This window comes from Emiliania huxleyi (assembly GCF_000372725.1).
Source record: "Emiliania huxleyi CCMP1516 unplaced genomic scaffold EMIHUscaffold_31, whole genome shotgun sequence".
In the NCBI taxonomy this organism is placed as follows: Eukaryota; Haptophyta; order Isochrysidales; family Noelaerhabdaceae; genus Emiliania; species Emiliania huxleyi.
The window spans coordinates 694890-719366 of NW_005199684.1; the positions used below are offsets into that span (position 1 = coordinate 694890).

Here is a 24477-nt window from a genome sequence, read left to right on the forward strand (position 1 = left end):
GTACCTGCGAGCCGAGGTCGAGGAGAAGGGGCAGCGTGTCGTCGTAAGCCTGCTCGCCAATCTGCACAATATCAAGCCCCTGCTCCTCCTCGTCCACCGTGGTGTCGATGCCGACTGTGCGGCGCATGACGTGCATGAGCAGCCACGTCCAGCCAAAGGCCCACGAGACGGCACAAGCGAGAGCAACTGCCTGTGCCGACAGCAACGCCCCGCCCCCACCGTGCAATAGTCCCACGTGCGGCGCATACGGCGGCGCGGCGACCAGTCCCACCGCGAGCGAGCCCACGATGCCAGGCATGCCCTGCAGGGCGCACACATCGAGTGCGTCGTCGATTCCAAGCCGCGGCTTGATGTGCGCGCACCAACCGTACGACACGCACCCGCCAGCTAGCCCAACGAGGCAGGCCGCGCGGGGAGACATGAAGCCGCTACCCGGCGTGACCGCCGCCAGCCCCGCAAACGCGCCATTCATGATTTCGGTGAGGTGCCAGTGGCGATCGCGGGCAAAAGCGAGAGCGAGCCACGCGCAGCTGGAGGCGCACGCGGCCATGTGCGTGTTGAGGACCGCGAGTGCGGTCTGTCCGTTGGCCTTGTAGGCGGATCCGCCGTTGAAGGAGTACCAACCGCCCCAAATCAGCACCCCGCCGAGAACAGCGAGAGGAATGTTGTGCCGCCCGCCCGCCTGCTCGCTGTGCTCTCCCGTGTCCTTGGAGCGCCCTTGCAGTACGAGGGAGACGGCGAGAGCTGCCGTCCCGGTGGCCGTATGAATGGTGATGCCGCCAGCAAAGTCCACAGCGCCGTGCACCGCGAGCCAGCCCGCCGGGTTCCACACCCAATGCGCAAGAGGGTAGTAGACTAGGAAGGGCCACGCAGCTGCAAAAACGAGAAAGGCGTTGAAGTCCATCCGCTCGGCCCACGCGCCCGTGACAATGACCGGCGTCATGACAGCGAACATCATCTGGAAGGACGCGAAGAGGTAGCTGGGGATGGTCGTCGCGAGTGGGTAGCAGCACTCTGTTGAGAGGCCCGCAAAGCCAACGTGCCGGAGCGTGCCAATGAGGCCCAGTGCGCCGGCCGAGGGGCCAAAGACGAGGGAGAACCCGATGCTGAACCAGAGCATGGACCCAATCACAAAGCCGGTAAGCACTTGCATGAGCATCGACAGCGCATTCTTGCGCCGGATCAGGCCGGCCTGGCACAACCCGAGCGCCGGCGTCTGTAGCATCACAAACGTGGTCGCCATGACCATGAAACCGGTGTCCGAGTCTTCGATGCCCTCGCAGGCGCTGTCGCACGACTCCATGGCGGGCCTACAAGGAGCCGCGGTCGTCGGAACGGATGGGAGCCCGGCCGCGGTCTCTTGCAATGCGCGGGATTTGAGGACGGCCGCGCTCGTCATCCAGCGAAACTTTTTTAACTTGAGCACATGCCCGATCGTCCGCCCGCATCGTCTCGCCCTCCCTCGCTGGTATGCTCAAGGGGGGAGGGGGGGGGCGGGGCTTCATAACAAACACGGTACAGGATCGAGGTGCACGCTGCTGAAGCAGTGTCGTCCCCCCTCTCCACCGTCTCGCTAACTTGGGTTGATTGAGCACTTGAGAGGGTCTCTTTTGGTAAGGGACCCCACAATGATGTGGTGAAATACTGAAGCGTCCACGCGCGGCTCGCATTAGATTGGCCCACTCTTGCCAACAATACACCATACCACTCAGAGGTGTGCACTCCAGCCGATCGACGTGCTTGAATTTGTTCGCCTCACAGCTCCTGGCCTCGTCGGCCGCACGGCAAAGCCACAGCGTCTCGGTGAACTTCACGGCAGGTCCTTCGGCTGGATGCCGCCCTCCGCGTCCACATCGAACAGCTCCTCGAACTCACCGCGGTGGCCTCTGCGTACTCCGCAAACAGCTTCATTGAGAAGGGGACCTGCCCACTCCGAATATGTTGTTCAAGCTGAGACTGATATCTCTCAGTCTCAGCCTAGGCTCGTGACGCTGATGGCGCACAGGAGAGGGGAGAGAGGATCACGTGACGCCTAGGCGCCTATCTATCCTGCGGCCGCCATATGAGCTCGGGGTCTTCCCAGCTGTTTACTTGCTCTGCGCTGCACAGGTGTCTTACGCTCTGAGGTCTCTTGTGGAGGCCCCCTCGTGGACGTCGAGCGCGCACACCTGCCAGTTTCCCACATCCCAGTACGTACTGCCAGTCTTAGTCACAAAACTTAGTCCCGTATGTTGGTCTGTGTGTGGGGTACCACACAGAATGATTCACAATCAAAACAAGAAACCTCTGTCACCTGTACACAGCCATAAGCGTCCGCGCCGCCTGCACAACGACCTCCAATCGCGGTACGTCTGACTCGCCTCCTGACCCACCTGCTGGAGCAGCGACCGGAACTGCGACGCCGAGGTCGGCAGCCACGCCGCGATCTCGTCAGTCTCTGTCCGTCGGAACAGCTCGTCCAGCGTCTCTATGCGCAGCACCAACTCCGCCTCGCGAAGGCCCCACCGCCGCCGCGCATCGACCGCGCTCGCTATGCGAGCCTCGAGGCTCGCGCCGCGCACGCATAGCCGCGCCACCGCCGCATCGGCCGACTCGCCAGGTAGCAGCCGCCACACGCCCGCAGTGGCCGCTGCTGCCGCTCCCCCCTCCTTTCCTGCCGCCGCCTCCTCCGCAAAATCTGGCAGCCCCGAGAAGTAGATGCGCCCGCCCTCGTCGCCCTCGCCGAGCGCCGCCACCTCCTCCGACGAGTCGGTCAGAGCGCGGATGCTGTCCCGCGCATCCACCGAACCCGCCTCGGTCGCACGCGCCACAGCCGCCTCCACCGCCTCGTCGAGGTGCGCCAGCGCCTCTGCCCTCGCCGCCGCCCTCGCCTCCGCCACCGCCACCTCCAAGACCTTGGCAGAGGTGAGGAACGGGTCCCCGGCGGGCGCGGAGCGCGCCTCAGAGAGCGCAGCCTCGGCCGCGGCGGCCCGCATCTCCGCCGCAGCGACGCCGGCGTCCCGTTCCTGGTCGCAGCAATCTGGGGTGATGGCGGCGTTTGGTGCGTTGAGTGGCACCGAACGGTTCGAGGGCGGCCTGCAAACGAGCGCCCGCCTCCTCCAAAGCCCGCGCCACCGCGCTCTCCACCGCAGCGCGCTGCTCCTCCTCCGCCTCGCCCTCGCGTCTTTGCAAAGCGTCGCGAACCGCGCCCTCCTTTGTGGCCTATGGGACATGTCGTGGACGGGTGATGGACGCGGTCTGGGCGTGTCACGCTCTGCCGCCCCCGCTCGTTGCCTCGGCGTCGCGTGCGAGCTGCGACGCCAGCAGCAGCTTCTCCCGCAGCGAAGCGGCCTCGGCCTGCGCGCGTGTCATCTGAGCCTCGGCCTGGCACTTCTCCTCCTCGGCGCCCTCCAGCGTCGCCACCAGGTCGTCCGAAGCCGCCTTCGCGGCCCGCAGCTCCTCTCGCAGCGCCTCGACATCGACAGCCGCGCCACCGGAGCGCGCTGCTTCGAGTTCGGCGACCACCCGCTCCATCTCTTGCTGCAACTCTGCGCGGGCCGCCGCGGCCTCGGCCGCCCCAACGGCCGCACTCTCCCGTGCTGCGGCCGCCTCCGCCACCGCGGCCGCGAGCTCGCCACTAAGCCGCTCCGCCTCAGCCCTGCCCGCCGCAGTCTCAGCCGACACAATCTCGAGCTCCGCCGCCGCCGCCGCCGCAGCGGCTGCCTCCGCCTCCGCCTCCACTGCCGCTGCGCGCTCCTCTGCGGCGTCGGCGCGCGCGCGCTCCGCAGCTACCTCTGCGGCGGCAGCCGCCGATGCACCCTCACGCGCAGCGGCGGCTTCAGCCGTCGCCGTCGATGCGCCCTCACGCTCAGCGGCAGCATCAGCCGTCGCCGCCGCAAGCTCACCCGCCAGCCGCTCCACCTCAGCCTTGCCCGCCGCAGCCTCGGCGCTGGCAGCGGCGAGCGATTGCTGCGCCGCCTCGGCCGCCGCATGCGCCTCGCTCGCCGCCGCACGACTCGCCTCGAGCTCTGCCGCTGTCTCCGCGGCGGCTGTGGCTGCCGCAGCGGCCGCTGCCGCAGTGCCGCCTGCCGCCGCAGACGCTGCCTCCGCCTCCGCCTCCGCCGCCGCTGCGCGCTCCTCCGCGGCGTCGGCGCGCGCGCGCTCCGCAGCTACCTCTGCGGCTAGCGCCGCCGCCGCCTCCTCCCGAGCAGCAGCCGCCTCGGTTGCACTTGCTGCCGCGGACTCGAGAGCCGCGGCTGCCTCGGCTGCCGCAGCCTCGAGCTTGGCCGACACGTCCGCCGCCGCAGCGGCCGCCGCTGTCTTGGCAGCCGCCGCTGCCTCGGCCGCCGCCTGCCGCGCCTCCGCCAGCTCCGCCGCCGCCGCCGCAGCAGATGCCTCCGCCTCCGCCTCCACCGCCGCTGCGCGCTCCTCTGCGGCGTCGGCGCGCGCGCGCTCCGCAGCTACCTCTGCGGCGGCAGCCGCCGATGCACCCTCACGCGCAGCGGCGGCTTCAGCCGTCGCCATCGATGCGCCCTCACGCGCAGCGGCAGCACCGGCCGTCGCCGCCGCAAGCTCACCCGCCAGCCGCTCCACCTCAGCCTTGCCCGCCGCAGCCTCGGCGCTGGCAGCGGCGAGCGATTGCTGCGCCGCCTCGGCCGCCGCATGCGCCTCGCTCGCCGCCGCACGACTCGCCTCGAGCTCCGCCGCTGTCTCCGCGGCGGCTGCCGCAGCGGCCGCTGCCGCAGTGCCGCCTGCCGCCGCAGACGCTGCCTCCGCCTCCGCCTCCGCTGCGCGCTCCTCCGCGGCGTCGGCGCGCGCGCGCTCCGCAGCTACCTCTGCGGCTAGCGCCGCCGCCGCCTCCTCCCGAGCAGCAGCCGCCTCGGTTGCACTTGCTGCCGCGGACTCGAGAGCCGCGGCTGCCTCGGCTGCCGCAGCCTCGAGCTTGGCCGACACGTCCGCCGCCGCAGCGGCCGCCGCTGTCTTGGCAGCCGCCGCTGCCTCGGCCGCCGCCTGCCGCGCCTCCGCCAGCTCCGCCGCCGCCGCCGCAGCAGATGCCTCCGCCTCCGCCTCCACCGCCGCTGCGCGCTCCTCTGCGGCGTCGGCGCGCGCGCGCTCCGCAGCTACCTCTGCGGCGGCAGCCGCCGATGCACCCTCACGCGCAGCGGCGGCTTCAGCCGTCGCCATCGATGCGCCCTCACGCGCAGCGGCAGCACCGGCCGTCGCCGCCGCAAGCTCACCCGCCAGCCGCTCCACCTCAGCCTTGCCCGCCGCAGCCTCGGCGCTGGCAGCGGCGAGCGATTGCTGCGCCGCCTCGGCCGCCGCTTGCGCCTCGCTCGCCGCCGCACGACTCGCCTCGAGCTCTGCCGTCACCTCTGCGACCGTTTCCGCCTCTGCCCGCCAGCCCTCCTTGATCTCTCCAGCCTCGGCCTCGGCCTTCTTCTTCGCCTCCCTCGCCTTGGACAGCTTCTCCTGCTCGCGCGCGAGCTTGGCCTCCAGCTGCGAGTTCTCCTCACTGAGGACCGACATCGCCTGCTTCAGCTCCGCCTCCTGCAGGCCCCACTCTCGCCGCGCCTCCGCCTCCGCCTGTGCCGCTGCTGCGCGCTCCTCAGCGGCAGCCGTGCGAGCGCGCTCCGCAGCTACCTCGCCTGTCAGCGCCGCCGTCCTTCAGCGCCGGTGACGCCGCCTCGCTCACAGTCCCGGTCAGCGACCGCATGAGTAGCGCGGGAGAGGCCACCTCCTTGGCGCCGCTCGCCGCAGCGTCGGCCGCAGCTGCTGCCGCGGCTGTCCCCGCTGCAACGTCGGCTGCCGCAGCGGCCGCCTTTGCCTGTGCGGCTTGGGCGGCAGCCTGCGCGCGGTCGAGCCCCTCCTTGGCAGAGGCCTCGACCGCCGCAGCCGCAGCGGCCGCCTTGGCGGACAGCCACGACGACATGGTGTGAGGCTGTGCTTCTTCGCGCCGGGCAGCCTCAAATCAAGAAACGCCCTCCTTCTCGAGGACTCCCTTGGGTTGTCTGTTTTCTTTCTTTCTTTTCCTTGTTTCTTGCGGGTGCTACTGTTTGTTTTGCCTTTGCAGGCTCGGTTGGGGAGAGAGACCGCTGACGGATGGTTACAGTTGATTGAACAGTTAGTTGAGCTGTCTGTTCAGGGCCGCAGCGGCACAGGAAGGAGCTCGACGCAAGCGCCGCGAGCCTACTGCTGCAGAAGCTCGCCTCGAGCGTCGCGAGCTTACTGCTGCGTGAGCATACCGAGAGGGCCGTGCTCAAGCAAGGCGCAGGATATTCACGCCCTCCTATTCTGGCCATTCTGGTCCGGTCCGAAAAACCGGGGGTCATACTCTGCACGATCGTGTGGCAGCCGACAGATGCATGGCCACCATCTTTCCAGCAATGCGTAGGCGTCGCTGCAAGTGCACCGCAACGCGTATGGCGGCGAGGGGCTCTGCACTCGCTGCTAGTTTGCGGGCAATTTCCACTGCGAGCACATCTGGCAGATCTCCCTTCAGCCCGCGGTGGTGTAAGTTCGGTGTGTAAGTTTCTTTTGCCGTGTTGTGCCAGTCCACGACTTATTCCCCCTTGAAGAACGAATCTTGGGTGTGCGTTGCTTGCTTTGTTTCTTTAGAGAGATCGGCGATCCTGTGTACCGTGTTTGTTATGACCCCCCCCATGAGCACACCAGCGAGGGAGGGCGAGACGATCGAGGGGTCCCGTACCATGCAGGTACCATGCGGAATCGACCCTATCCAGTGCTCAAGTGCTCAAGATCGGCGAGCGGGGGACGACCGCGAGGTGGCATGAAGTTCGCGAGAGTTGGCGAGAGCCGAGAGAGCGATGAGAGTGCACGGGCGCGGGCGAGAGACTCTGCACGAGCGAGACAAAAGGGGAGAGTCAGACGCCCGAGGGCAATAACATGGGAGGCGGCTAGCACCACACTCCTTCTCCCTAAAATCATCTTGACGGCGTGCGCGACAATGGGTGCGGACGCCCGTGACGATTGCGCGCTCCGTGTCGCCCAGTCGCGCCAGTGTTGTGGCTTGTGCGAACGAAAAGAAAAACGAAATGCAGTTTTCTCCCCTCCCTCCCTTGGGTTTGGCATTGCTTCCTTCCTTTAGAGAGATCCGCCATTGGACTGGCGCGCGCACACACACACACTGGCACTTACGAATTTCCTCTCTGGGTTGGCTCGAGCATGCTCGGATGCCGGTCGGTCGCCGAGCGTCTCTCGCCTCGCCCCCAATGCCGCGAATCGACCCCCCTCCCTCCCCGTCCCGACGCTCCCGTGACCTGGCCTGACATGTGATATGACAAGTGATAGGAAGAGAAATTTCCTCGTCGCGAAAAGGAAGCCTCGATGAGCTCATAAGCATTGGTGCCTTGACTCGCCTCAGTAACCGCCGCCTTGCCGCAGCCTCTTTTGTACGTCAGCTTGACTGCAGGTGGCAGTGTGCCCAGTTTGATGCATCTGCTCACCATCGGCGAGAGCTTCTTTTGGGGATAGTCTTCGCTGCAATGCGAACCACTAAAAACCATGTGCGGTGAGCATTCACCGCCACACGGCAGCGAAGGGCGCGACTCGAGGCGCTCCCTGAATTTGGGATGACGTATCATGTAATCGATCAAAGTACCGTCCATCCAAAAGTAGTCCTGTTTGTGCCCCACCGCGCCACTCGGGGTTGTGCGATTCGCCCAATACAGATCTGCCTGCGTGACCCACCGTGAGATGAGCTGAGAGTGTGGCTTGCTCACGATGAACCACGAGCAGAGGCTTTGGCCGAACATGAAGTAATCGCGCGTGGTCAGGTAACTCCAAATCCAGCTGTCAAGTGGCATCATGCATAGCATTGTTGAGTCCACCCACACACCACCGTGGTTGTTGAGAAGATTAAGTCGGATCATGTCGCTCTTGGCTTGGATTGTCATTGTGGACTTCAACTTTGATGCATCCATGTACCGCCCCACTGTAGCACCACTGAGCACGGTGAAGTTCCACGACGGATTGTGCTGTCGCCAGCTTTGATGTGCTCGACGCACAACGTAAGGGAGCTCCTTTGTTCTGAAAGGGGGAAACCACCGATGCCACAAGCTGTTGTCCTCCTCCCACAGTGTCCAGATGACTTTGTTCATGCGGCCGTTGCCAGGGTTCCCCGCCTCCTCGGCGATGTGCGAATCGACGGCCAGGGCGGCGGCCGCGGCGGTGACCTGCAGCGGACCCGCCGTGAGCGACGAGAAGGCGCTCGCGAAGAAGCGGGCGGGCGCCGCCGCCGCGCCGGTGAGGCACGTGGCGGCGGCGGCGGCGGCGAGGCAGGCAGCGGCGGACGAGGCCGCGCAGCGGCAGGCGGCGGCGGACAAGGCCGCGCCGCGAGCCACCTCTTCTCCTCGGCGCGTGAATCACTCGGTTTGGCTGGGTCGCGAGACGCTGTTCGGTTGCCGGTCGCGCAGCTTGTATCTAGCTAGCCAGAGCTTGGCAACCTTGCTTTCACGACCGTGACAGACCGTGAAATCAAGTACGTATCGCAAGAACGTGGGCGGAAATGCCCCCAGCCCACACGCCCTTGCTGACGACACGCTAGCGACCCTCGCGTACGTGCGCCTCAGCTCAACCACGGACGTACTTCGACACTACGTACGTACTGTCAAAACAGGGACGTACATACATGCAAGTACGACCTTATCCGCGCGACTAGTTCACGCCCTACGGGCGTGTGGCCTGCGGCCACTAAGGTTGCCAAGCTCTGGTATCTAGATCTGTCAGTGCTGTGCCCGGGGACGTTTTTTTGCTTGAAGGCACACACAAAAAGAAAACAAACGTCTCTGTGGCGATGACTGTATGGTGGTTAGCCAAATGATGTCGGGTGAGAGGACGAGGCCGAAGAAAACAACAAGTAACTCAATCAATCAACGATCATGTGTAAGTGTTAGAGTTGTTTGGTATAAATCTCTCTCCGAAGAAGGCTGCGCACGGCCTTGGCGTAGAGGTTCTGACGCGTAAAGACCTCGACAGTGCGATCGGCGCCGGCGACGCCCGGCGACATGGACGGAAAAGACATGGACGGAAAAGCATGGACGGAAGCATTGGAGCGCCACGCGCCCTCGAGCGTTTGCGAAGGGATTTATTTTCCCACAAAACGAAACACGTTTCAGGTGACGGACTCTGGGCGTCGCCTGAGATGGCCGAGACAGCAGATCGAGACGAGCGTGTCCGGGTGCCGGTCGCCGAGCTTCTCTCGGCTCGTCTCGAGATCCTCCCGATAACAGCGCCTCCGCGCCGAGCGCCCTTGTCGCGCAGCAGCCCGCCAAGGCTGTCGATTGAGACGGCGTGTCTGGATGCTGGTGGTCGCCGAGCGTCTCTCGGCTCGCCTCCAATGCCTCGCGAAGCAGCGCCTCCGCGCGCAGTCCAAGTCGCCCTTGTCAGGCAGCATAAACAGTCCTAGCTAGATTGTATCGACTCGATCGTGCGCGGTTGCCGGGCCCCTAGCGCAAGTGTCACGCCTAAGTTGGATTGCAAATATGGAAACCCGGTGAGTCAAGACCTTGTGGCAAAACTGGAACCGCGGCGCCGGGCGCGTGGATGGTACGATGCGCGCTACGTAAACCTTAGTTATCTCGCAAAAAGGGGTGCTAGTATGAGCCCGACCCAGGTAGTGCGCGTGCGCTTCGGCGGTTAGTGGTGCACTAACCCCGAGAAACCCTGCGGAGTCGCTCCTTCCTCTCATCCAGTCCTCCTTCGGGAATGTTCGTAAGAGCTACATACATAGTAAGTTTAAACAACCCGAAAGTAACCAGTGAAGAAAGAAAGAAAGAAAACAGAAATGGTGCAGTTCGAGTTGAAATCTTTTTGAGCCGCAGACGCATCTGTCCACGTTTTTGCGGGGCAGGAATGCGCCGCACGCTCCTCCTCTGCTGCTTCGGAGCGCGCGTCAACGCCGTGCTGGCGCCACCCTCCTTTGACCGGTGTCTGCAGCGCGGTCTCGGCTCCTGGCGTGGCGCGGGTTTCACATGGACGCCGGACGCGTCCGCGAGCACCACCATCCCGTTGGCTGTCGCACCGGGGCACATCACCGTGCCGTCTCCCTGCTCCTCCGACGTGCTCGCGGAGGCGCGCGGCGCCGTTCATGCCATGCGCGAGGAGCGGCAGCCGAGCGGCGGAGTGGTCGTGGTGAGCCAGCAGTCGAGCACGTGCTTCTCCTGCGGCTCGTGGTGCGAGGCGCCGCGCTACCTTGGCGGCGCGGGCGACGAGAACCACCTCACCTCGGCCCTCGGCTTCGGGGTGAGTGTCAACATCGCGCACGGCGACGAGACGCGAAAGCGGCTGCTCCTCGCGGTGGTCGGGGGCTCCCTCGCGAGCTGCGACGTGTACATCGAGGGGCGGGCTGGCGTGGCGATGCCAGAGAGCGCCGCCACGCTCCTCCAGCGGCGGCTGCAAGTGGTGGTCGACGCCAAGGCGTGGGAGGGCGGGATGACTCGCCGCGTCCTCAGCGGCTCGCCGGACGACGGCAGCGGCTGGAGCGGCGCGGCGTGGGAGGTCGAGGAGTCGGCCGTCGAGGGCGGCGCGCCGCTGCTGCCTCCAAACGCGAGCTTCCAGCCCGGCGGCTGCTGGGTGCGAGTGGTTGACGCGGTGGAGGGCGGGGCGGAGGAGGGCCTGGTCGTCGAGGTTGGCTCGCTCTCGCTCGAGTCTGGCGAGGTGAAGGTGGTGCGGCAAAAGTGGACTGGGGCCGGCGGTGGCGACGGCCTGCACCTCACAAGTGTTCAGCTCTCCGAGGTGACCGCCGAGGCGGAATAGAAGTGTACGTGATATGAGACGAGTACATACCACAATACACACACACACACACACACACACACACACACACACACACACACACACACACACACACACACACACACACACACACACGCACACACACGCACACACACACCGTGTTCGACACCGTGTGTCAACGTCATGACAAGACTCTTAGGAACACACGACACACGACACGACTCACACACAGTGCAGACACACACACACACACACACACACACACACACACACACACACACACACACACACACACACACACACACACACACACACACACACACACACACACACACACACACACGGCGAGGTGGCACACTGTGGCACGAAAAGAATTTAAAAAATTCTCTCGTGTCCGGGCTTGCAAGCGCCCGGCACCCGGTCTCCCGGACCCGGTGGACGGGGGTCACAGGCGTGGGCCGTGGGGCGCGTCGGGGGCGCCGCTTGCTCTGGTGAAACGTCTAAAGGACAAAGGTGCGATGGATTCCGCACGAAGGGGGGAGAACACGGGCAGCGGTAGCTGGTAGAGCCGTAGGTAGGTGAAGAACAGTCTACCGGCTCGGACTGGAATAAGACCAGGGAGCACTGGAGAGTGTGAAGACTACGGCACAGTCCGGCAGCGCCCGGGGCTTCGCCCAGCACCACTCGCAACAGCTCTCGCGCGCCGCCGTCTGTGACGACGCGCAAAACATCAACAACGCTGCTCGCAACCAACGTGGTACATGCGTGTCGCGCACTCATTCATGACCGGTCTCAATGTCCCACCCCCCTGCGCGCGGGCCTTCTAGGCCCGCGGGTAGTCTCACCCCATCCCCAGGGCCTCCAGGGCTCGCACCTCAACCTCTCACAGACCAGCGCAAAGCGCATAGGACGTATTTTCTTCTCAATAACGCCCTTGTCGTGCCAGCCAGTGTGCTGTGAGAGAGGCTTGGATTTTAAGAATTCTCAATAACAAGGCTGTGAATGGGACCCAGCGCTGACTTCTGACTGTCGTTGCTGTCTCTCCCCCTTCTCGACTGTCTGTGCTTGTGTGTCTTGGGTCCGGAGTTGTGCGATTATGTGAAGCGAGGTTCTTGTCTCTTATCACCCTATCTGTGAATGGATGTTCAATAGTTTGGTGGGCGCCCACAGGGAGTGTTTCACTAGCGCTCACACACAGGGCACGGGACTGGGCGCCCAGGGAGTGTTTCACTAGCGGGGTAAGCGTCAGCAGCTCTCGATCGCTCTCCTCGACATGCAGCTGCTGTGTGCCGCCCTAGCGCTCAGGCTTCCGCGGCCGCTCGGCCGCGAGCTGATCGCTGGCGCCATCACGCCGGCGGTGCTGGGCGGCGTCGTCGCCGCTGGGATTGCGGGAGCTAGCGAGCCAGAGGGTCGCGTTTTAAGACTCGTCCCTCGGCGGCTTCAAGAGTACATGCGAGAGTCTCGCATCGCGTGGATCATGTACAGCCAGTTCGAGTACGTTGCGGCTGGCCTGGCGGTGTTTGCACTGGCGCCGAGAGGACAGGCGCGGCGGCTCCTCCGTGTCCAACGAGCAGGACCAGATTTGAAGGACGTCCCCTGCGGGCCTCTGGGTTCGCTCGCCGACGTCTACCTTCCCGGCGGCGCCTCTGCCGCCGCCTCGTTCGAGGAGATGCTCATCTTCGTGCCCGGAGGCGCGTGGTCGCACGGCTACAAGTCCTTCTACACGCTCACCTCGCGCAGGCTCGCCACTGAGCTCGGCTGCGCCGTGGCGACGGTCGGTTACGGCTTATACCCGGTCGCGGACGGCGCGGCCCAGGTAGCCCAGGTGGAGGAGGCGCTGGCTTGGGCGGAGGCGGGCGCGCCGCTCCCGCCGGACGGGGAGCCGCGGAGGCGGCTTCTCAACGCGGGCGCTCGGCTCTCTGTAGTCGGTCACTCTGCCGGTGGTCAGCTCTCCGCGGCCGCGCTGCTCGGACGGAGTGGCGGCGAAGCCACCGGCGCCGGCGTTGCATCCATCGGTTCGCTCGCGCTGCTCTCGGCGCCGCTCGAGCTGCGGCGGCACGTCCTGCACGAGGCCTCCCGCGGTGTGGCGACGGTCTCGGCCCTCTCCGCGGCGTTCGCCGGCGATGACGGCGCCACATATTCCGTCGGCGACGAGGCCGCTCTCGTGACAGCGCCCGGGTCGGACCGGGCCGACGGGTCAGGTCGGACCGGTCCGAGCGCTCCTCCGCCGCGCTACTTTGACGACACGCAGCCGATGGCGCGCCTCTCGCCCGAGTGCGCCGTGGCGGCCGGAGGGGCGGCGGCAGTGAAGAAGCTGCCGCCGCTCGTCGCGCTCTTCCACGGCGTGGAAGACCCCGTCGTGCCCGTATCCTCGACCCAGCGCTTCGAGGCCGCCCTCAAAGCGCGCGCAGACTCCTCGTGGCCCTCGGTGGTGTCAGAATACCGCGAGGGGTGCAGCCACCTCGACTACGTGCTCGAGCTGATCACTGTCTCAGACCGCACGCCGCCCCTCGTTGACTTCCTCCGCACGGTCGCCTTCAAGTAGACGGAGCGCCTAGAAGGAGAAGGCCCTCGCGGTCGCTGGTGCTGCCGGCATTGTCCTGCTGGTTGATCTCCGCGCCGTGCTGCAGCAGCAGCTCGACCACCCGACTATCGCAACTCTGGTGAGAGAGAGAGTTGGTGTTGTCAACTGGTTGGCCCAAAGGCAAAGCTCTAATTTTGTCGGCAGCAAGACTAAATCGTGGGAATTAGGCGGAGGATATCCGTGCGGCGAATTTCTCTTTTTGCACTTGGAGCACTTGCAAAGTAAACATTTTCGCGGCCATGCACATCCCTGCCCTGACGATCGTCTCGACGATCGGCCTCCTCCCCGCGCCCCGAGTTCATGCACCGCTGCGGCCGCGCCCGTCCTCCGTCTGCGCCTCGCTGCCGCCGCCGCCGCCGCCGCAGCACGTTTTCGACGTCGAGACCGCGACGCTCCTCGCCGGATTTGCTTTCGAGGCGTACAACGAGCCTGAAGAGGGTGATGCGCGGTGGGAGCGCGGCGCAGACGGGTGCAACGTGGCCTTCATGTCGGACGGCTTCGCCGCCGAATGCTACGCCGGCCGGCTCGAGGTGACGCTGCACGAGGTGCGCGACCTCCCGCCTCCGAAGCAGCTCAACCTCAACCTCAACGACCCGGCGTCGCTGCTGTCGGGAGGGAACGTCGACCCATACGTGGTGTTCGCACTCAACGAGGAGGCCGCCAAGGGGCCAAAGGAGGGCGCCGTCGGCCTGCAGCGCGCCACCGACCTCGCGCGCACAGCCACCCGCTGGGCGAGCGAGGCCAAGCGCGGGACGGCCCGGGGCGCAGCAGAGTGGCCAGACGGCGGGGAGGAGATCTACCTGTACGTCAAAAAGGTGGAGGAGGCGCAGCTCGCGCTCACCGCCTTCGACGAGGACGTCCTGAAGGAGGACGAGGCGAGAGCCGCCCACGGCCACCCTATGGCCGCCCAGCCCGCTCTCCCCGCCCACTCCCTGCCCGCTGCCCCACTCCCCGCCCACTCCCCGCGCCATCCCTCCCACCCCACTCCACGCACACAGGCACTCGGCGCCGCGTCCGTCCGCCTCTCCTCGCTGCTCTCTCCCGACCCCGGAGGCGGCGGCTCGTGGAGCGGCTGGATCCCGCTCACTTGGAGACCCGCCGAGACCAAGGACAACGCGGTCCTCGCGGGCTCCGTCGCAGGCGCCGTCACCGCGAGAGAGAGCGATGGAGGAGCGAGAGAGAGAGAGCGATGGAGGAGCGAGAGAGAGAGCGATGGAGGAGCGAGAGAGAGAGAGCGATGGAGGAGCGAGAGAGAGAGCGCGGTGCTCCTCCGTCGCCTGTCACCGCGGGCTGACCGCGGGGCCCGTGGCAGGCGCCTTCATCGCCGGCCCGGTCGGCGCCGCCGCCGGCGGCGTGCTCGCAAACACCTTCCTGAAGAAGGAGGCTCAGGGCGAGGCGCGCGGCGCCAGCCTCCCTCGCCTCCCCCTCGCCTTGCGTGCGAGGGCGGCCGAGTCCCACGCCACTCACCCCCCAGCCCCCCTCGCTCGCGCACGGCGCCTCAGGTGCGCGTCTCCCTCCGTTACGTCGAGCTGGAGGCGCCGCCCGTCGAAGCGCCGCCGCCGCCGCCGCCGCCGTCGCCGATGACCGCCGCCGCGCCGCCCGCCCTCGCGTCGCGGACTGCGGCGGCGACGCCGGAGCGGGCGCAGCTGCTCCAGGCGGAGCTGGAGAAGCTGCGCGAGCGGATGCGGGCTGAGGCGACGGCCGAGGCGGAGGCGGAGGCGGAGGCGGAGGCGGAGGGCGCCGGCGCGGGCTTTCGCCTCCGCGCGGCCCCGCGCGGAGCGTCGGAGGGGCTGGACTGGACGGAGCTGAGGTCGCGCGTCATGGAGGAGGAGGGCGAGGGAGGGACGTACGAGCTCTGCTGCTACGTCGACCACGAGCCAACCTCGACCCAGGCTCGCTCTCTCGCTCGCTCCCCCTCGCTCGCTCGCCTCGCCCTCCCCCCTCGCCCTCCCCCCTCGCCCTCTCCCTCGCCCCTCTCCCTCACCTCTGGTCCTCTCCCCCCGGCGCTCAAGGTCGCCATGTGGCGCGACAAGCGGCGAAGGAGGATCGTCCTCTCCTTTCGAGGCACAGCGCGACACAGCCGAGATCGCGCCGAGATCGCGCCGAGATCGCGCCGAGATCGCGCCGAGATCGCGCCGAGATCGCGCCTCGGCGCGGCGGGGGCCGTGTCTCCTCCTCCGGCCTCCCTCTCCTCGGGCCCACCCCACCCCGCCACGCTCTCCCAGGCACGTCCGACGTGATGGATGTGCTGACCGACGTCAACCTGCTGCAGACGCCGCTCGAGCAGCGCGCGGACGGCGCAACCCTTCTCGACGACCCCTCGCGCCGGCGCTGAAGCCGTGTCGCGCCCACTGCCCTCCACTGCCATTGCCCTCTAGGCGGCCGCTCGGACGACGAGCGCGTCGTGCACGCGGGCTTCTTCGCGTCGGCGCGCGCAGTCAACCGGAGGCTCAAGGAGCTTCTCGTGGCTGCGTGTGTCGGCACGCCCGGCGACTGGGAGGCGCTCGTCGCGCGGCCCGGTAGCTCAGCGGGGCGGGAAGGGCGCTTGCTCACACCTCACCGCCGCGGGTAGGTGCGGGTAGTGGCTTAGTTGATTAGCTCACAACTGACGCCGCGGGTAGGTGCTCGTCTCCCGTCCACTCGCTCGCCGGCGTTGAGGAACCTTCAAGGAACCTTCTAGGACCCTTCTAGGTGCTCGTCACCGGCCACTCGCTCGGCGGCGCGCTCGCCACGCTCTTCGCGCCCGAGGTCGCGCGCGGCGTCGACGCGTCGCGCGGCTTCAAGGAGCGCGCCGACGAGCCGTGGTTCTCGTCTCTCGTCGAGCTCGTCGCGGGCAAGGCGTCGGCAGTGCCGCGAGAGGGAGTGCCAGAGAGTGTCCGGCAGCGCCCGACAGCCTCCCTACCTCGGCAGGCGGCCGAGCTGACGGGGGACGTGCCGGTGCGGCTGAGGCGCGTGCGGCTGTACACGTTTGGTGCGCCGCGGGAGAGCTCTGCCCCCTCTCCTCGACATATCTCCCCATATCTCCCCATATCTCCGCGGGCGAGCTCTGCCCCCTCTCCTCGCCGCGTGCGCCACGCCCGTCCACGACGCGTCCCGCAGGCGCGCCGCGGGTGGGCAACTCCGCCTTCGCCGCCGACTTCGACGTGCTCGTCGCCGGCGTGCCTCGCGCACCCGGTGCGGCTCCGTGAGCCCTCTTGGGCCAACCGCCCTCTCAGGCGTTGGGCATGGAGTGCTTCCGGGTCGTCAACGGCGCCGACATCGTGGCGCGCATGCCGCGCCACGCCAACTCTGCCGGCGCCGTGCTCGACTACGAGCACGTGGGCAGGTGGCCGGCCTAGAGCGGCCCCGGCCCAAGTCGCACGCTCCTACCCAGGACGGACGGCGGAGCCTCGCACGTCTCGGACGCCCTGGCCGCTTTTGCCGCCACGGACGCCTTAAGTTCCCCCCCCCGCCTCCCCCCCCCTCACCCCCCCCCCCCCGTCTCCAGGACGGTGCTGATCGACGAGGCGGGCGAGGCGGCGGACGGCGGCTGGGCCGGCGGCACTCGGCCACATCTCGGCCGCATCTCGGCTGCACCTCGGCTCTAGGTTGCGGACGGCTTCTGGGTCGAGGGCGAGTCCGCCGACGCCGTCTGCCCTCTGCGCGACGTGTCGCCGCTCACAAACCCGTTTGGGCCTAACTCGGTGCCCTCTCGGCACGTGGCCGTACGCTCGGCGGCATCTCGGCGACATCTCGGCGACATCTCGGCGGCATCTCGGCGGCATCTCGGCGACATCTCGGCGGCATCTCGGCGGCATCTCGGCCGCATCTCGGCCGCGTGTCGGCTAGGTGCTTTCGGACGTGGCCGCGCGGGTGGCGGCGGTGGGGGCGGCGGCGCAGGGCGGCGGGGACGGGGCGGAGGCGTCGGGCGAGGAGGGCGAGGGTGGCGGCGGCGACCTCGCCGGGCAGGTGAAGGGACTGGCTCGCTCGCTTGGCGCAACGGCGGCGGAGCTCGGCCGCGCCAAGGACGACATCTTCGCTCGCGTCGAGAAGATGACGACGGCGGAGGCCATGTCGATGATCGGGCCCCGCAGCCTAGATGCTGCGCTCGCACCCCCAGACACCGCCCGCCCGCCCCTCGCTCTCTCTCCCTCTCCTCGCCGCTCGTTGGCGTGGCCCGCGCCTCTCCCTCCCGCCACCCCTCCCCCCGCCCTCCCTCCCTCCCTCCCCCACTGCGCAGGCTCGACGCGCGCTTCGTCGAGTCCGAGGTCCGCACCCTCGACTCCATCCGGCGAGGCACCTTCTTGCTGCACCACCTCGAGCCGTCCTACTTCGCAGCGATGCGGCGAGATGCAGCCGAGAGCCACCCGAGCCGAGAGCCACCAGAGATGCGGGAGAGCATCGCGCGGCCCCACGCGTACGGCGCTCCCGACGCGACCCCATCTCTGCACGCCGTCGTGCGCTGCTATCCTGACCGCGGTGCCGCCTGCCCTGCGTGCAGGCGCGCCATCGACCGCCACCTTGAGGCCGAGTGGAGCGAGGAGCTCGGGCGCGGTGTCTGGGGCCCTCCCGGCCGCGGTCTCGCGGGAAGAGACGCGCAGGGCCAAGAGGATACTCGGGGTTAGGTGTCTGATGGAGAGTTTAGAGGTAGTACATTAGAGCCGGCCGCGAAGGCGCGTCTTGGCGTATACCCCGTACGCCGTAGGGGAGAGCGCGAGCGCAAGTGCGCGAGCGACGAGACGGACTCTCACCTTTCTAGCTAAGTTAGTTAACTGGCCGGGCGTCTTGAGACATGCATGTACAACGTACGTAGTTTGTGAAGCACTGTATTGACGTGCTACACGCAGCGTGCCCCTTATATCTCGCACCTCAAGCGGGTCGCGGGTCTCGGTCTCCCTCGAGAGTTTCCCACGCCGCTGTCACTGGAAAAAGGCACACCTGCGCTCGCATACGCCGTGCGCAGCTCGGACGCCACCCGCTACCCGCTATCTGCTGGGCGAAGCTGCCCACCGCCCCGTCTGCTTAGCCAGAAAGCGCTGGTGGTACTCTTCAGCGCGGTAAAATGGACCGGCCGGCTCGATCGAGGTGTGCTTCGCTTGCGAGGACGCCTGCCGGCCCGCCACGGCCGCCGCCGTCTCGGCCTGCGCGTCGTTGTGATAGAAGATGGCGGAGCGGTACTGAGTGCCCGTGAAGGCACGCGGCATCGGGTCGTGCATCTCAAAGAAGCGCTCGAGCATGCTCTCCGCCGACACCACACGCGAGTCGAAGGTGACACGCAAGGCCTCTGTGTGATCGCCAATCGACTTGTAGGTCGGATCGGCGGTGCTGCCACCGCAGTAGCCAACCACGGTCTCCGAGACCCCGGGGAGAGCTGCAAGCTCCTCCTCAGGGTGCCAGAATCACCCGAGCGCGAGTGTGAGCGTGCAGGCTGACGGGCTTTGAACGGGCTCGGGCAGCTTCGGGCAAATGGACGCGCCCATGGAGGCGGGCCGACTGCCCGGCGGCTGGCCGAAGAGGGAGAGGCCCGAGCTCGCGGTGGCAATGGCGGCCAGCATCGCCTTAGATGCGCCACTGGAAGAAATCCGGCGGCGAGTTTCTGCTTCTTTTCATTCCTCCAAGCCCGTGGCCAGCTAGGCGACGGCGACCAGCAGAGCAGCAGCTGCCCAAGGAGATCGCAGCCTTCGCTGGCCGGCGTGTCGTCGCTGTGTCGGCTGTGGTGCCTACCACAGCCTCACCGCCGACGGCGCTCGCTGTCTGGAGCTGGGGCTACGGCTTCTTTGGCCGCCTGGGCCTCGCGACCAAGGAGAACCAGCTGCTGCCGAAGAAGATCGAGGCCTTTGCTGGGCGGCGCGTCATCGCTGTGTCTGGCGGAGGCAGCCACAACATCGCCCGCACCGCCGACGGCGCCACTTTTGCCTGGCTGGGGAAAGGGCGAGGACGGCTGCCTAGGCCACGGAGAGGACCTGTCGAACCAGCCGCCTGCAAGAAGATCGAGACATGGGCGCCGGGCTAATGAGACCAAGCTGCAGAACATGTGCGAGCCAGCGCCTACGCCGCTCAAGGAGTCAGGCGCGGAGCGCCGCGCGCGGAGCGCGCCCCGAAGAAAATTTTGAGGGTTGAGGAGGGCTAGGTGCGATTTCTATTAAGAGTTGACTCACACGCTAGGAACCACTCGGCCCACCCACAGGCCCAATCTGAAGTGGCGGCGCTCCGCGCCTGTGCAGCGGCGCGCTCCGCGCGTGTTCTGCAGCGGCGCGCTCCGCGCGTGTCTCTGGGCGCTACATGCGGCCGTCGCCGTGCCCTTCATCAACCGTGCTCTCGAGAACTGGGGCGGGCTCAACTGGGAAGACCGCTTTCACCACAACGACAGGTCACATGCACAGAGGGGCGGCATTGGAGCTTCGCTGCAGCGGGGTGTGGTCATGACGCGGAAGAAGGCAGAGATACAGCGTCTGCCAGACGCGTGCTATGACGTCAGGCCAGCTTCGAAGCAGCGTGGCCACAACTGACTGCAACAGACTGTCTTCATGTGTCTAGACTCTACCGGTACCGCGGTGCGCTCCGCGCGAGCGCACATAGGTGCCAGCGCGCTCCGCGCGGTATCTTATCTAGCCAGCGCGCTCCGCGCGCGTGTGTGTCCAGCCAGCGCGCTCCGCGCGCGTGTGTCCAGCCAGCGCGCTCCGCGCGCGTGTGTCCAGCCACCGGGTGCACCCGGACCCACCCGGAGGGGCCCGGGAAGGGTCTAGCGGCCCTCCAGCGGCCCCCAACGCCCCCCCGCGGCCCTGTTTTGGTAGTGTATCACACATATGTTGTGTCACTATCATACCCACGACCCAGGGTACCCGAGCGCTCCCGAGCAGCTATAAGGTCGAGCCGCTGGAATGCCTCCTCCAGTGGCACCCAGTCGCGCTCGAGGTACGGGAGGAGCATATCATACAGTTTCACTGCCCGAGCCTGCAGCTTGGCACACTCGTGGCACTTGTCCTCGTGGGCGAGCTGAATCCCGTAAACGTTCCGCATATCATCGAATTGCGCCTCGTTCAGGCCGGCGTCGATCATCCGACGGGTCACCCGACGTTCGAAGACGCTTTCCCGATCGCTGTCCGAAGACGCGTCGTCGGGACGGGAGTCGCTGGCCGGCAGGTCCTCGACCGCCGGCTCCTCCTCGACCGCGGGCTCCTCTGGCGTGGGCACGTCCTGCAACGTTTCTGGAACGACAGCGAGAAGCGCCTCCGCGCCCGCCTGCCGCCGCTTGCACTTGCCCAACTCCTTGTCCACGCCGCTCGCGTGCGTCTCGAGCCGCTTGCCGTACACGACCGCCTGCTCGAGTCGCGCGCCCGCCAGCTCGCCGCGTAGGTCCCACACAAGGTACGCCAGCGCAGCCTTCTTCAGGTTCTTTATCTGGAGAGCCATCAGCGCGCCGCGCCGCTGCGACGAAAAGAGCGTGTTTACGGCAGCTTTCGCGGCGATGATGATGCCGTTGGTGACCTCGCCGACGATGCTGACCTCGTTGGAGGGTGCGGGGACGGGTTGGTTGCCGAGGAGCATGGTCTCGAGGCGATTTAAGAGCGCGGTGGGCTCCAAGGCGAGCTGCGCCGAACTGGAGCGAGTCGGCCGCGCCCGAATTGCTGGCACCGCATCGGCGCCGGTCGAGTCCGACACGACCGCGGTCTTCTCCACCGGCTCGAGGTTCGCCATCCGCGGCGCTGCACCGCGGATTCGAACGGCTGCTCGCTCCTGCTCGGCGGCTGGCCTGTCAGCACGGCGCTTCGAGAGGGCGGTCGCCGTCGGTGCACGTTGACTATCATGGCGAGCGAGCAGCCCCGCAGTGAGTGGATGCAGCCCACCGGAGGTACTGTCTGAGGTGGGGCCCGGCGCGTGAGGCTCGTCGGCGTCCGCCATCACCGCCTGCGGCCACTGCAGAGTCGGCCAAACCAGGCTTGATTTTGGCCATTTTGGCACGGACCCTTGCGGACTCTTCACAGCTGGGTCCCGGTGCACCCGGCAGCGCGCTCCGCGCGCGCGTGTCCAGCCAGCGCGCTCCGCGCGCGCGTGTCCACGCTGTCGAAGCCGACCAGCCCGCCCCGCACCGGCCCGCCCCGCACCGCCGCCTCCGCAACTGCCTCGTACAGCGCGTCCGCAGCCACGCCCGCCGTCGCATACGCCCACACCGTGTTGGCCAGGTTCTGCGGGTTGAAGCCTGCCAGCCCGCCGCGCACCGCCGCCCCCGCCACCGCCGCGCACAGCGAGCGCACCACACTCACTGGTAGCTGGCACTTTGCCACTCCGTGAGCGACGCTTGCCAGGTTGCGTGCTTCGCATGCCGGTATGAGTTCGAGCGTGCGCTTCACCAGCTGCTCTAGCTGCTCCTCGTGCCGCCGCTCGATGCGCTGCTTGCCGAGTTTGTTCCACACAGGTTCGCAGCGTGGATGTGGTTCAAGCTCGCGCTGTGGGCAGCAAAGAGCGTGAGCAGCCCGTCGGCGTCGCGGGCATGCGAGATGTGGCCGTTGAGCTGCGCAGCATTGAGATGACCACCGGCAGCAGAGCGGCCAAATGAGGGCGGCTCGCTGCGCACCGCCGGATTTGGCCGGGGTGAGGGCGACTGCGGCGGACTGCCTGTCCTCGGCGGCGGTGGCAGCGGCGACGGACCGCCCGGAGGCGGCTGAGGCGCCAACCGTGGCGGCGGCAGCGGCCGCTCATTGCGCCATCGCGGCTCGTCACGCCGTCTTGGCTCGTCACGCCAGCGAGACTCGCCGCGCCGCCAGCTGTTCTGACCGGGCGACTCGTCGCGAGGCCTCTTGAAGCCGGACCCGCGACCGCAATGGCTCTGGCCGGCGCTGTCCAAGGCAAAAGAAGGAGAGGGAGCGAGCAGGAGCCTGAAACGGATTTGGCCCATGCGCGTGCTCTTCCTCTTGCTCGCCGCGCGCTCGGGAGCCGGAGTGGCGGGGTCGGAGCTGCTGCAACGGCGCGAGTGGCCGCGAGGGGTGGTGCTGGGGCTCTCCAGAGAACGAGGCCACGGCGCGGCGCTCGCGGCGGCGCACGGGGCAGCTTTGAGCAGTGCAGCGCCTCAACAGCAGCTTCAAGCAGGGCAGCGCAACGCCAGCTACCTCTCCAGAGCTGCGCGGCGGCTGGCGGGCCTGTGGGAAAGTGCCGGGCCGCGTGCTCGGAACGCGCACTCGGCTCGCTTGCCGGTGGCCGAGTCAGTCTGGATGGCGAGAAGCGCCAAGGCCTTCCCTGCATTCTGGGCGCTACCCAGCAGTGCGCAGTACTCTCGCTGCACCGACGGGCGGCCTCGATGCGGATTGCCGCGAGTGGCGTGGTGGCCTCCAGTGGTGCGGTCGTTGGTCAACACCGCGGCGCGCGCGCGCCGCGGGTGCTGCACAACAAGCGGAGAGCATGGGCGGGCGCTCTATCGCTCTCCGGCGCCCAACTTTGACTATCGATTACCGCCGGTTATTATAACCGGTGGGAGATCGTTCCTGCAGACGGAGGGATTCAACGCGGCGATAACTGCCCGAGACGTCCCTAACCTTTATTTATTTCTGCCCTGCTTCAGGAACCCGGGGCCGTCTTCCTCAACCAACCAAACCTCATTACCGACTGCCGGTCGTTGGGGACACGTGACTCCTGCAAAGGGCAGTGTCTCCACCCGGGAGTCGGACATTCCAAACCCCCCCCTGCCCCCTCTCTCTCCCCCCCCCATCCCAGCCCTCTTTCTCTCTCCTCCTCTTTCTCTCTCTCCTTCTCCCTCATTCCCCCCCCCTCCCCCCTCTCCATCTCTGCCGCCCCCGTGCCAACCCCCGCCGCCGCCTCGCCTGCCTCCACCTCCTCCGCCACCCCATCTCCCGCTCCCCCCCCCGCCGCCGTTACCCCCCCCACCCCCTCCTTCGCCGTTACCGCCGTTACCTCATCCGTGGCCGCCGACACCAACCCCCCCGCCTCCTCCGCCGCTTCCCTCTCCACAGCCGTCGTCGGGAAGGCGAGGGGTGAGCCCTCAGGCGGGGGGGTCTACTCAGACGCCGTCGCAAGTGAGTGTAGAGTGGTGGTGTGGGGCGTGCAGTATGGTGTTCATTAGCTCCGAGTAGAGGGGGCGTCCTGCAGTTAAGGGGAAACCCGGTACGCGGGGCTAACCCTCGGAGACCCGTGTTTACTTTAAGGCCCTTGCCCTGCGAACGCGCACCCCCGGGGCTAGGGCTCTCTAGCCCGTAACCCGATCCCGATCATCCGGCCCGCTGGGTGCGCTTCTGAGCTCCCCGGCCCTGGATGTGAGGTTAATGACTGCACTCCAAGTGCTCCAAGTGCGAGCGAGCGTGCTTGTCGCCTGTGCGGTCTCTTGTTCACTCCCCTTTGAGCTACCTTTGTGCCCCCTCAGGGGCACCCCTCCTGCGCTGCGCGTATGGTCACACCCCTCCCTTCCGCCCTGTTGTTTTGGGGATGCCCCGCTCCGCCGAGAAAGCATATGTCTCGCAGCTGCGAGAAGAGACCTTTGTTTTTTTTGTTTTGAGCTAGCCACAGCCTTCGCTGTTAAGTGTTATATATTGAAACAAACGCAAAGCGGACATGGCACATGCTCTCGGGCCCACAGCAGCCCGCTGGCTTGCCGGGTCACAGCTGCAAACTTGAGACAGGGTTCGACGCCTCTGCTGGTTCTCCGGACGACTCGCTCGAGTCACGTGCCGTGCGGCCGCGCCTCCGTCGTAAGCTCGACGGTCGAGATGCGACCCTCGCCGTTCGGGTTGCGCGCCTACAATGAGAGTAGGCAGCACAGGGTGTGACGACGGGATCTTGGAGCACCGGTCCGGGTCCGGACCGGTAGCTTCGGCGCATCGGGTGAGTGACGAGGCTCCGACACGGCGATTGCGGCTACGAGTACAGTCGATCACAGTCGGGTGCGTGTCTTCTCCGGGCGGGAAGACGAGGGCGGCGCGTCCCGCATCTACACACTGCGGGCGTCGCTCGGCCGCACCAGCCGCAGCCGGATCCGTTTGCCCGGCGTCGGCAGCAGGCGGTGGATCTCGTCGACGCTGCGGAGCGGATTGCCGTCGATGGCGAGCAGCACGTCGCCCTGCCGGACGCCCGCCCGCGCCGCGGGCCCGGCCGGCACGACGTTGACCGCCTGGGGGGGAGTCGAGAGTCGGGGAGGGAGGGAGGGAGGGAGGGAGGGAGGGAGGGAGGCAGGGAGG

General features: G+C 67.0%; 8 protein-coding genes across 8 annotated transcripts in view; 1 reads left to right on the forward strand and 7 right to left on the reverse strand.

The window, feature by feature from the left end:
• Positions 1 to 43: 43 nt before the first annotated feature.
• Positions 44 to 1303, reverse strand: EMIHUDRAFT_65124 (hypothetical protein; the record flags this gene model as incomplete). The annotated part of the gene is made up of 1 exon (XM_005774664.1): positions 44 to 1303. A coding segment is annotated over one exon (1260 nt), but the record flags the coding sequence as incomplete, so codon positions are not given.
• A 902-nt stretch (positions 1304 to 2205) lies between these two features.
• Positions 2206 to 3579, reverse strand: EMIHUDRAFT_450754 (hypothetical protein; the record flags this gene model as incomplete). Its single annotated transcript, XM_005774665.1, has 5 exons — positions 3274 to 3579; positions 3076 to 3201; positions 2895 to 3005; positions 2335 to 2540; positions 2206 to 2236 (listed from the first exon to the last, which is right to left on the reverse strand). Exons 1-5 carry the CDS (start codon positions 3511 to 3513, stop codon positions 2206 to 2208), a joined length of 714 nt encoding a protein of 237 aa, XP_005774722.1. The 5' UTR covers positions 3514 to 3579.
• A 238-nt stretch (positions 3580 to 3817) lies between these two features.
• Positions 3818 to 6352, reverse strand: EMIHUDRAFT_207478 (hypothetical protein; the record flags this gene model as incomplete). The annotated part of the gene is made up of 5 exons (XM_005774666.1): positions 3818 to 3840; positions 3885 to 4007; positions 4470 to 4647; positions 5104 to 5641; positions 6318 to 6352. The coding sequence occupies 5 exons, from the start codon at positions 6350 to 6352 to the stop codon at positions 3818 to 3820; spliced, it is 897 nt and encodes a 298-aa protein (XP_005774723.1).
• Positions 6353 to 7130: 778 nt separating this feature from the next.
• Positions 7131 to 9004, reverse strand: EMIHUDRAFT_207479 (hypothetical protein; the record flags this gene model as incomplete). The annotated part of the gene is made up of 2 exons (XM_005774667.1): positions 7131 to 8171; positions 8933 to 9004. 2 exons carry the CDS (start codon positions 9002 to 9004, stop codon positions 7131 to 7133), a joined length of 1113 nt encoding a protein of 370 aa, XP_005774724.1.
• Positions 9005 to 12004: 3000 nt separating this feature from the next.
• On the forward strand, positions 12005 to 17919 carry EMIHUDRAFT_463707 (hypothetical protein; the record flags this gene model as incomplete). The annotated part of the gene is made up of 12 exons (XM_005774668.1): positions 12005 to 13201; positions 13681 to 14172; positions 14314 to 14433; positions 14818 to 15304; positions 15694 to 15821; positions 16007 to 16162; positions 16226 to 16286; positions 16415 to 16473; positions 16531 to 16640; positions 16803 to 16806; positions 17144 to 17367; positions 17535 to 17919. 12 exons carry the CDS (start codon positions 12005 to 12007, stop codon positions 17917 to 17919), a joined length of 3423 nt encoding a protein of 1140 aa, XP_005774725.1.
• Positions 17920 to 18315: 396 nt separating this feature from the next.
• EMIHUDRAFT_56342 (peptide methionine sulfoxide reductase) lies at positions 18316 to 18693 on the reverse strand (the record flags this gene model as incomplete). The annotated part of the gene is made up of 1 exon (XM_005774669.1): positions 18316 to 18693. A coding segment is annotated over one exon (378 nt), but the record flags the coding sequence as incomplete, so codon positions are not given.
• A 1399-nt stretch (positions 18694 to 20092) lies between these two features.
• EMIHUDRAFT_207483 (hypothetical protein) lies at positions 20093 to 20992 on the reverse strand (the record flags this gene model as incomplete). The annotated part of the gene is made up of 1 exon (XM_005774670.1): positions 20093 to 20992. The coding sequence occupies one exon, from the start codon at positions 20990 to 20992 to the stop codon at positions 20093 to 20095; it is 900 nt and encodes a 299-aa protein (XP_005774727.1).
• A 2971-nt stretch (positions 20993 to 23963) lies between these two features.
• The window catches only part of EMIHUDRAFT_463708 (hypothetical protein), a gene marked incomplete at its 3' end in the record, with an annotated part of 2920 nt that continues 2406 nt past the window's right edge, over positions 23964 to 24477 (reverse strand). Inside the window, exons 7-8 of the mRNA XM_005774671.1 lie at positions 24246 to 24410; positions 23964 to 24038 (exon numbers count right to left, since the gene is read on the reverse strand). Coding sequence (XP_005774728.1) covers positions 23964 to 24038; positions 24246 to 24410 — 240 coding nt within the window. The remainder of the gene's footprint in view (positions 24039 to 24245; positions 24411 to 24477) is intronic.